The sequence below is a fragment of the Pseudophryne corroboree genome, chromosome 6 (assembly GCF_028390025.1).
Source record: "Pseudophryne corroboree isolate aPseCor3 chromosome 6, aPseCor3.hap2, whole genome shotgun sequence".
In the NCBI taxonomy this organism is placed as follows: Eukaryota; Metazoa; Chordata; class Amphibia; order Anura; family Myobatrachidae; genus Pseudophryne; species Pseudophryne corroboree.
In genome coordinates, this window is record NC_086449.1 from 822,645,082 (window position 1) to 822,655,886 (window position 10,805).

The 10,805-nt window shown below is 47.2% G+C and overlaps 1 protein-coding gene across 5 annotated transcripts in view; it reads left to right on the forward strand.

Moving 5' to 3' along the window:
• Positions 1–9,903, forward strand: part of IQSEC3 (IQ motif and Sec7 domain ArfGEF 3) — a 124,478-nt gene extending 114,575 nt beyond the window's left edge. The window contains exons 6-14 of one of the 5 annotated variants that reach the window (XM_063929202.1): positions 672–794; positions 899–1,065; positions 1,168–1,307; positions 1,400–1,525; positions 2,061–2,160; positions 2,816–2,977; positions 6,176–6,268; positions 8,494–8,537; positions 9,340–9,903. In XM_063929202.1, the coding sequence (XP_063785272.1) occupies positions 672–794; positions 899–1,065; positions 1,168–1,307; positions 1,400–1,525; positions 2,061–2,160; positions 2,816–2,977; positions 6,176–6,268; positions 8,494–8,537; positions 9,340–9,723 (1,339 nt within the window). In that variant the 3' untranslated portion in view covers positions 9,724–9,903. Of the gene's footprint in view, positions 1–671; positions 795–898; positions 1,066–1,167; positions 1,308–1,399; positions 1,526–2,060; positions 2,161–2,815; positions 2,978–6,175; positions 6,269–8,474; positions 8,538–9,339 lie in introns of those variants that run through there. The other 4 variants (XM_063929204.1, XM_063929203.1, XM_063929205.1 and 1 more) reach the window with 4 other exon arrangements.
• The last annotated feature ends 902 nt before the right edge of the window (positions 9,904–10,805 follow it).

Below are 10,805 nucleotides of genomic sequence, written 5' to 3' on the forward strand. Positions count from 1 at the left end.
TGCTAGCGAGCGATCAACTCGGAATGATCCCCCAAATGTAAATAAAATATACAACAGATCACAACACTACCCCTAAAGTATTATATATATAAATGACAGTTCAGTTATTAGCTGATCATTTGCAGCACTGCTAGTGAATCCAGGAAAAGTATACGGTATGTCACCTCCGCAGGTACAGTATATACCTGCAGTCGGAGGATGCGGAATGGAAAGGAGCGGTGTTAGGTTAGTCCTTTATATGAAATAAGGGAAGGGCTGCTCCTCGTTGTACAAGGAGGCATCTGCAGCAGCTAAACTCTATGGGGCAAATGTAATAGGGTCCAAGTTGCTAGAGGTGTGGGATACGGGGCGAGAATGCCCATATTTTTAAAGCGGCAATCCCATCGGCATACACCCGGATCAGGATAGGCAATCACTCCAGCCACACGCCAACAAAATGCAGTTTGCTAAAAGTCTCCACTTGTATGAGACTCCATCACACCTGGCATGGAACCCGATGGATCAGTAGGGTATAAGTGATTCTCTGTATAATATAAAATGACTAACGAAACACAACTTGGTCCTGATAACTTCCCTTCCCGCCCCCTCCTGTCCCGTGTGTCTATATCCCCCCCCCCCCCCATGAAACGTGTTGCATTCCGCGTGTGTTCATCTCTCCGTGTCTCTCGTAGCTGTGTAGTGGACGAAATGGATTTCTCCAACATGGAGCTGGACGAGGCTCTGCGCAAGTTCCAGGCGCACATCCGCGTGCAGGGAGAGGCGCAGAAGGTGGAGCGTTTGATTGAGGCCTTCAGGTGAGGCCATTGTTACAGGTGACCCTGTCTGTGAGTGCGTCCTGTGAATGCTGACATTATCTGCCCGCTTCTTTTCCTGCATGACCCGCGCCACGGTTCCGTAGCCAGCGCTACTGCATGTGTAACCCGGAGATCGTGCAGCAGTTCCACAACCCGGACACCATCTTTATCCTGGCCTTCGCCGTCATCCTGCTCAACACCGACATGTACAGTCCCAGCATCAAGCCCGACCGCAAGATGATGCTGGAGGACTTCATCCGCAACCTGCGAGGTCAGAGCCCCGGGAGCGCAGGAGAGTTTGTGATCCACACGTGGGTTTGTCAGCCATGCGTGGCCTCCATACGTGACTTCACCACTCTACTTGTCTTCTCAGGGGTGGACGACGGAGCGGACATTCCCCGGGACATGGTGGTTGGGATCTATGAGCGGATCCAGCAGAAGGAACTTAAATCGAACGAAGATCACGTGACTTACGTCACAAAGGTGGAAAAGTCCATCGTGGGCATGAAAAGTGTACGTTTAGCTCATTACAAGTATAATGATACTCGGAACCATTACGGAACAGATCTTGTGTTTGGCTAATTGGGTCTTTGTCGCCCCCGCAGGTGCTGTCGGTTCCTCACCGACGTCTGGTTTGCTGCAGCCGTCTCTTTGAGGTGACGGACGTGAATAAGGTGCAGAAGCAAGCGGCTCACCAGCGAGAGGTCTTCCTGTTCAACGACCTTCTACTGGTGAGTCCCAGTGACTGCTGCATCTCATTACATTTTGGGCAGCACAGTGGCGCAGTGGTTAGCTTGCTCACAGCACTGAGTTCTTGGGTTTGATTCCCAACCAGGGATCTATATGTGTGTAGTCTGTACGTTCTCCCTTCGTTTGCCTGGGTTTCTCCCCCACAACCCAAAAGCCTACAGTAGATCAACTGGCTTCTCACAGAAAAGAAGATTAACCCTTGTGTGTCTGTTTGCATACATGTAGTAGGGAGAATAGATTGTAAGCTCCACCAGGACAGCGACTGATGTGATTGACTCTCCGTAAAGCGCTGCAGGATATTGTTGCACTATACAAGTAACTGATAAAATATATAGTTTTATTGATACGTATAACCATATCATATGCGTGCTACATTATAGTATTTCTATCAATATTGGTTCAAAAACAAAGCTGTTTTCGCCATGTGTGGGCAAGATATACAGCCTGCAAGGGTCCTTGTCGCGTTTAACCTTTGACCTCCTGTCATCCGATTTCTATATCCTTCTGGATGTGCAGATACTAAAGCTTTGCCCGAAAAAGAAAACATCGTCTACGTACACCTTCTGCCGGGCGGTGGCACTGCTGGGGATGCAGTTCCATCTGTTTGAGAACGAATGTGAGTAGTTTGACCAATGACCATAGTAGCAGCAGGCTCCAACGAGGGCTAACAGTATCGGGCAAGTGTGTGTAATGAAATCTGAAATGTGATTGGTTGCTGGGGCTTATACAATGTTGGCCTGTTTTGCTCCACCCATTACAGTGTGATGATGTGAAACGCGTTGTGTTGTAACCACCATATCCAAGTTGGTATCCAGTCTTTAGGTCGACCACTATTGGTCAACAAGCTTTAGGTCGATATGGTCAGTAGCTCAACATGGCAAAGGTCGACACATGAAAAGGTCGACGTGGGTTTTTCACAATTTTTTTAATTTTTTTTAACTCTTGCATACTTTACGATCCACATGGACTACGATTGGGAATAGTAACCTGTGCCGAGCGCAGCGGTAGCGCAGCGAGGGGATATGGTGCACTAATTGGGGTTCCCGGTCGCTTCACGAAGAAAGCGATACCAAAAAAAAAAAAAAAACTCATGTAGACCTTTTTCCATATCGTCCTTTTCTGTGTCGACCTAATGACTGTGTTGACCTAGTCACTGTCGGCCAATAGTGGTCGACCTAGTTAGGTGAACCACACCCATCTCATTCTAGATGATGTTGCTTTATGATTTCACACTGTTGTCATCCGATGTCTTTCCTGACTTCTGTCTCCAGATTATCCTCACGGGATCACCCTGGTCAGTCCGCTCTCAGGATCGGAGAAGAAATTAGTTTTGCATTTCTGTGCCCTGGGCTCTGAGGAACTGCAGAAATTCCTGGAGGACCTGAAAGAGTCCATCTATGAAGTAACAGAGATGGAACAGATTCGGATTGAATGTGAGCAAGTCTTGGTTTAGGCACATTCTAGAGTGTAACAAGTCAGCGTGTATAGATCATGTGAACTATCACCCACGCATTTCACCTTCTCCCACTCATTTCACCTTCAGTCCATCTCCTCCGCTGTTGCATCTAAGTATATAGACCTTTTTGTCATCGCCTCTTCAAGCAATACCCCTGCTGGCTTCATCAACCTTGTATTGTAAATAATCTGTCCGCTACATTTACTTCCCCCCAAAAAACTGCTCTGTCAGAGACGCGTTTTGCTTGGAGAAAGGCCGGAGCTATAGGTTTCGTCGCTTCTTGTTAAATTGTTTTCTAGCTATAGCTGCCGTATGAAATGTTCCGTGATATAATCTATTTATCGGTCGGTATAGAGCGATGTGACTGCTCTGACCTATCATGTCACTATTTATAAAAGGATATTTGCAGGGAACTAGCTTAACTTTGAAGCGCGTTAACGATATCTAAGGGAAATTCAACCAAGGGCAAGATGAGATGCGTTTGGATTTGCAGGTCAAATGGCGCCAACCGTAAACTGTTTTATCTTCTGATGTAAGTAGCTGAGCGGATATGCGCATTACAGTACACGAACAAAAAGCACGTTCACGCAATAGTATTGCCGCCCCAATGTGCAACATTTAAGAATTGTACTGTACATATTTAGGGGATGATTGTAAGGTGAACGCATTTCGTTTGCAAATACAGACACTGCGTAGCCTGTTATTTTGATAGAGATCTTTTGCACCTAGTATAGGGCTGGCGCAGCGGACGGCTGTGAAACCAAGGATATAGCTGGGGGCGCTGGATCACTTAAATGCATGCAATTCTGCATGTATGTGAATATGGGGTGTAATTACGACTGCCTTGAGTTCATCGGCCCCAAAATGCATACATGGTTAGCACCCTACACTACAAGCCTGTTTGGGTGAGAAGGGTTGTCCAGCAGGCTAAACCCGATGTTCAAAATCCAGACCATACCCCCCACCATAGGTGTAGATACCATAGGTGCAGGAAGTGCAGCTGCTATGGGGCCTAGAGCTGAGAGGAGCCACCTTCCCTGTCACAGTTACATGTGTTATATACAGGGTGTAGCTACCATAGGTGCAGGCAGTGCAGCTGCTATGGGGCCCAGAGCTGAGAGGGTCCACCTTCCCTGTCACAGTTACATGTGTTATATACAGGGTGTAGCTACCATAGGAGCAGGAAGTGCAGGTGCTATGGGGCCCAGAGCTGAGAGGGGCCACCTTCCCTGTCACAGTTACATGTGTTATATACAGGGTGTAGCTACCATAGGTGCAGGGAGTGCAGCTGCTATGGGGCCCAGAGCTGAGAGGAGCCACCTTCCCTGTCACAGTTACATGTGTTATATACGGGGTGTAGCTACCATAGGTGCAGGAAGTGCAGGTGCTATGGGGCCCAGAGCTGAGAGGGGCCACCTTCCCTGTCACAGTTACATATGTTATATACAGGGGTGTAGCTACCATAGGTGCAGGCAGTGCAGCTGCTATGGGGCCCAGAGCTGAGAGGGCCACCTTCCCTGTCACAGTTACATGTGTTATATACAGGGTGTAGCTACCATAGGTGCAGGAAGTGCAGGTGCTATGGGGCCCAGAGCTGAGAGGGGCCACCTTCCCTGTCACAGTTACATGTGTTATATACAGGGTGTACCTATCATAGGTGCAGGGAGTGCAGGTGCTATGGGGCCCAGAGCTGAGAGGGGCCACCTTCCCTGTCACAGTTACATGTGTTATATACAGGGTGTAGCTACCATAGGTGCAGGCAGTGCAGCTGCTATGGGGCCCAGAGCTGAGAGGGGCCACCTTCCCTGTCACAGTTACATGTGTTATATACAGGGTGTAGCTACCATAGGTGCAGGGAGTGCAGCCACCTTCCCTGTCACAGTTACATGTGTTATATACAGGGTGTAGCTACCATAGGTGCAGGAAGTGCAGGTGCTATGGGGCCCAGAGCTGAGAGGGGCCACCTTCCCTGCCACAGTTACATGTGTTATATACAGGGTGTAGCTACCATAGGTGCAGGGAGTGCAGCTGCTATGGGGCCCAGAGCTGAGAGGAGCCACCTTCCCTGTCACAGTTACATGTGTTATATACAGGGTGTAGCTACCATAGGTGCAGGAAGTGCAGGTGCTATGGGGCCCAGAGCTGAGAGGGGCCACCTTCCCTGTCACAGTTACATATGTTATATACAGGGGTGTAGCTACCATAGGTGCAGGCAGTGCAGCTGCTATGGGGCCCAGAGCTGAGAGGGTCCACCTTCCCTGTCACAGTTACATATGTTATATACAGGGGTGTAGCTACCATAGGTGCAGGCAGTGCAGCTGCTATGGGGCCCAGAGCTGAGAGGGCCACCTTCCCTGTCTGTTACATGTGTTATATACAGGGTGTAGCTACCATAGGTGCAGGAAGTGCAGGTGCTATGGGGCCCAGAGTTGAGAGGGGCCCACCTTCCCTGTCACAGTTACAATACATGTGTTTTATTCATTTTTCACCAATGGGTAGTACATAGGGGCCATTACAAACTTTTGTTTTGGTGCCTACAATATATAGTTAATTATGCCCCTGGACCAGCTCAGAGAGGTGTCTCTCTAGAAGCAGGGGTCCTACAAAATGTTGCTATGGGGCCCACAAAGTTCTGGCTAAAACCCTGGCCCACGCACACACCCCATCTGATCACAGCTGGTTTGGGGAGTTCAGTGGGGTGGTTCAGTGCTCTCACGCGTCTTGTTATATACACAAATTACATTTTTACATGAACGGGAAGGATTGGAGAAGGTGCGGTTACTGTATCCTTGTGACGATAGTAATTCTGACTAGTGCCAGCGGCTGCAGTATGCAAATGAGATGAGAGGGGGAACAGATCCAGCTCGCTGCCGTGGTGCAAAATCACTCCTCAGACTGCAGCTGTAGGGGACATAGAAATAGTTCTTACAAAATACTGTTGTCCTTATTTATTAATGAGTGATACATTTCACTGTGAGTGATAAATTGCACCAGCCAATCCGCTCCTGTCATTGTTCAAGCCCAGCCTGTGACCTGGAAGTTAGGAGCTGATTGGCTGGTGCAATTGATCACTCATTGATAAATAAGGGCATTTTTTGATATTTATTGAACACATTGTTGTGTAGAGATACATGTTTCCCAGCGCGCTCATGGTGATGTCTCTCGCTCTTCCCAGGGGAGCTGGAGAAGCAGCATGGAGTGAAGAACTTCCCGGTGAAGACGAACGGGTCTCAGGTGGATGCTCAGTCCAAGCAGGAGTCCCCCATCGGTGAGTGGCACATTCCTACAGTGTCACAGCCTCGATCCTCATGATCCCCGAGTCTCCCCGATCCGGTTACTCTCCAGCCTGCGTGGATCCCCGTCTGTCCTGATCCCTGCCCGTGTCTGTCTGCCTGTCCCTCACCTGATTTCTCTTACACCCGGTCTGTCTCACACTCCAACCCCCCATCTCACCTGGGAACTAAGTTCTCCGTGACCCTTCCTGATCACCCCTTCTCTCCTTCACCTTCTGGCCCTCAATATTGTACCTCTTGGTGGTAGACGCCCTCAGGAATAGTTTCAGTCAAGTGTCTCTTTATAATACACAAGTGTCTTTGTATATACTCCTGTACATAACGCGTGTATAAGTGGTGACTTCTGATGTCATTGTGTATACACACTGAGTTGTGATGTCATCCCTAGCGTATATTATTGTACATGAAAACTGCACGAGCACTCAGTCTGCTCCCAGTTTAACTCATCTGCGACCTTTATTAGCCTTATAATTTACAGCAGGTGCTACATTATTCTTCATATAATACGCACAAGTGACATTCTAGGATCACTCAGTTACAACGCAATCTACTATACAAGTAACGTATCTTGTATTAGGAAGTGATCCATCTTCATTAAATTGAGCTTTGTACTTATTTAGTTTAAATGCTACAAGTTCCAGTCTCATTTATATCCTAGTGCAATCATGAGAATGAAAAAGCTTCTTTAAAATGTTTATGGTGTGTCACATTCGTGATCTGTAATATTTTGTTATACCTGAAAACGGGTTTCATCCACCCCTGGAATCTGATATATATATATATATATATATATATATATATACACACATACATATATATATATATATATATATATATATACACACACACTAACTTTTTCCAGATAATTAAATACCAGCACTCACTTTTAGAGATGAAAAAACGATTATGTACTCTTCATAAAGATTCCATTACATATAGACCGATAGCTGCAGCCCAACAGCTGTTTTAACCAGCACAGAGTGGTTTTCTTCAGGGGCTGTGTTGGTTGAAACAGCTGTCGGGCTCCAGCTGTCAGGTCTATATGCAATGGAATCTTTATGAAGAATAAATAATAGTTTTTTCATCTCTAAAAGTGAGTGCTGGTATATTATTTCTGATTACCTGGGAAATCAATATTAACCCTTTTTTGACCTTGCACCACTATTTGTTTTGTTGGTTATATCTTTCAAAGAGCGCTGTCTTTTCTAATATATATATATATATATATATATATATATACTCCCACACACATAAGTGCAAATATGTATATGAATGTATGTATTTGCACTAATATATAAATTTACGTCATGACTTTAGCATACATTAGGAGCACTTGTGTATTATGAGGAATATCAGATTTTTAATCCCGTAAATTACAAGTACATTATAATTCCACATCCGAGCTCATAATTTGCAGCCTCCCCTCTGTGGCCTGTAATATCCTTGTAATTTACGCTAGGGGGCGTCTGCTCCTCCTGTTTCTATATTACGATATGGATCCTTGTATTCATTCTGTGAAGGCTTGTACACCAGGAATGGGCAACCCTCTGCTAAAATGGCCACGAGCTAGACAATCCCGTTACTCAACCCAAGCGTCAGGAGCATTGTCCAGTTTGGTCACCAATGGATCACTAATCTCACCCGGTAATAACCCACGAGATATACTTTGGGACATTATTGGACCCAATTACTCTTTTGGGGTGATATTGGACCAAGTGACCTATATCGCTGATCAACATTGGGCCCGATGCCTGATATCTCAGGATTTGTGGTCAGCGTGAAAGCATGGCGCCCTTCCCTGCTGTACACACCTCCGCCTCCATGGAGTAATATAAGAATAGGAGATATTTGTCTCCCGCCCGTCTCTCCCTGCAGATTATCTGTCACCCGGTCATTACTCCTCCACTGTCTGCTATCGCTTCTCAGCTTCTTTCTCTTCTTTCATTCTTTTACATTCCTTTCTTTTTTTATGTCCCTCATTCTCAACCTTTCCCTTTTCTCTCCGTTTTCTTCTTACTCCACCTCCTTCCATTCTCTTCTCTCTCTCTCTCTCTCTCTCTCTCTCTCTCTTCATCTCTCTCTATCTCTCTGTACCTCTCGCTTCTTTCTTTCTTTCTTTCTTTCTTTCTTTCTTTCTTTCTTTCTTTCTTTCTTTCTTTCTTTCTCTCTCCTGCACCTAAGTTCACCTCATATTTTGAAGGTAAGCGCGAGTCACCAGCGAAGGACACCGACAGCGTGGTGGAGGTGAGTAGGGCTGGACCGTACCTGGGCCGTGACGCTGACCAATCACAACGCTCCATCTTGCCCATCCTTCAGCTCAGTGCAAACTGCAATCATGCTAATTGTCTGTTATTTTTCCCATAGATTCACGATGACACAGTCACCCCATCACCCCCACAATGTACCAAACTCCTAGTGACCTGTAGCCGTCGTCGTCACACAGCGGACGATGCCATACTGTGTTTCACTATGAGGTAGTGCTGTGCCTCAGTGCCTCAGTGAGGTTACAGACCCCTAGTGAACTGATAGGCTTCATGCTCCTGGCTTCCTCCACTCTGTGCAGATGACGGGGTAGACATGTACTGTTATTATCATATATTTGTTAAGACCCTAGAAAAGTTTATCTGTCCTATCCAGATAAACATTACGTAATCATTTTTATGGTAGGAATCAGCTCCCGAAATGCAGACGTTTCATGTTTAATAATGATATTAAAAATGGCAGATAATTAAAGACCACCATTATTATAGCTAGTCTTGGGGTCTTATATCCCTTGATATAATAGCAGAATATGACATTATAGTCACTCTTATGTTCTCTATACTGGCTGTGGGGTGTGAAGGTGGTCGTTAATTTATATTTGATAAGTGGACATTTAAACAATCCATTATTCCCCAATGTCTATACAGTACTGTACTGCCCGGTAGTTTTCCCTCCCCCGAATGTTGGGTCTTAGATGCCAGGGGGGGGTTCAGGGTTAGCCAGGTTCAGCATGTGGGCGATAGTCTTGTAACATTTAATGCTTCTTTGGCTGTTTCTAAACTAGGTGTCAATTCACAACAGGCTTCAGACGTCGCAGCACAGCGCCCCCCAGGGGCCAGAGAATGGAGCTCCGGGCAGCACGGCTCCTAACGGGCAACGGGAGGCTCTGCAGGCTGCCCGCTCCGACCGGCTCCTGCAGTGTCAGCAGATTGTCAAGGTGATTGTGCTGGACACACCCGGCCGGGCACTGCCCGCCTTCGACCAGACTGTCACCCGCTACTTGTCTGGGTCCTGCTCCTCTACTCCCCTGCGCAGCGTGGGAGGAACGGTCCACCAGCCCCCGCTACCCCCACCGCCGCCTCCTTATAACCACCCCCATCAGTACTGCCCACCAGGGGTACTACTTAGAGAACGCAGGTATTCCAGCGGCTCCCGCAGTCTGGTGTAGGCGCTGGGACTGTTTCCTGCCTTCCAGGACTAATCCGCCTGCACACTTTGGCACACCTTGCACACTTCCCAGTCCCTGCACATTGACCTTGCACACTAGAGCCTGTCCCGAGCCCATTCACACTCATCCTCGCACACTCACCCTCCCCGCACATGCTAAATAAACGTGATGCATCCTCAACCATATTTATCTCAGTTAGTCTCCCACCGCCCTTGCACAGGCTCCTCCCACACCTACCTTCTCCTTTTTATGCCTTCAAAGAGTCCAGTTTGTGAATTTTTAGTAGATTTGATCTCTCTAACCAATATTTTTATTGTGGAGAACCTTTGTATGGTCAGCACGTCCCGGGCTATCCCCCCACCAGCAGTTCTGTACACTGTTACTCCCAACCACACTACCTGCGGTTCCTGCCTTCTGATGCACGCCTGGACTTTGCAGAACTGGTCTCCACTCTCCGTTCCTTGCTGCCGATGGACAGAATTGCATTGGGTAAGGGAGGGGTCTGGACTTTGTACAGAAGACCACAACACTTCAGAGCTATGAAGACGGGACTTCTTGACCCACTGTATGTCTTTCTCCTGGCAGTGGAGCAATGGAACACAACCCTCAACAAAAAGGTGGAACATTGGAGCAAATGAGAGCACTGCCTGTAATCACATACATTTCTCAGTGTTCTGCAGAGGAGGTTGTGCTTGTAACTGGGGTTTAACATTCTTGAGTATGTAGATTGGTAATGCTCTGCACAAGAAATGCCTGCTTTATTATGAACCGATGCTCTGCAGTAGGGTTGCATGGATATCCCTTCTCTGCAAAGCAGAAGCGATCGGATTTCCATGCAAGAGCTGCCAGCAGTATTCCTTCCCCCCGTGCTGTGCGCTATGGAAAGGTGAGTTACCTGGAACATACATATTGCACGGCTGCATTGGGAAGGTGTCCCAGCAAATGCAGTTTTTATCGGGGTTCTTGTGACCCTTTGTAGGGTAACTTAAGCTGTCAGTAGTAGGGTGCTCTGCAGGATGGGTAAGTGATACACTAAGTGCTGCACTGCAGAGCTATGTAATAACGCACTCACAGCCCTGAGC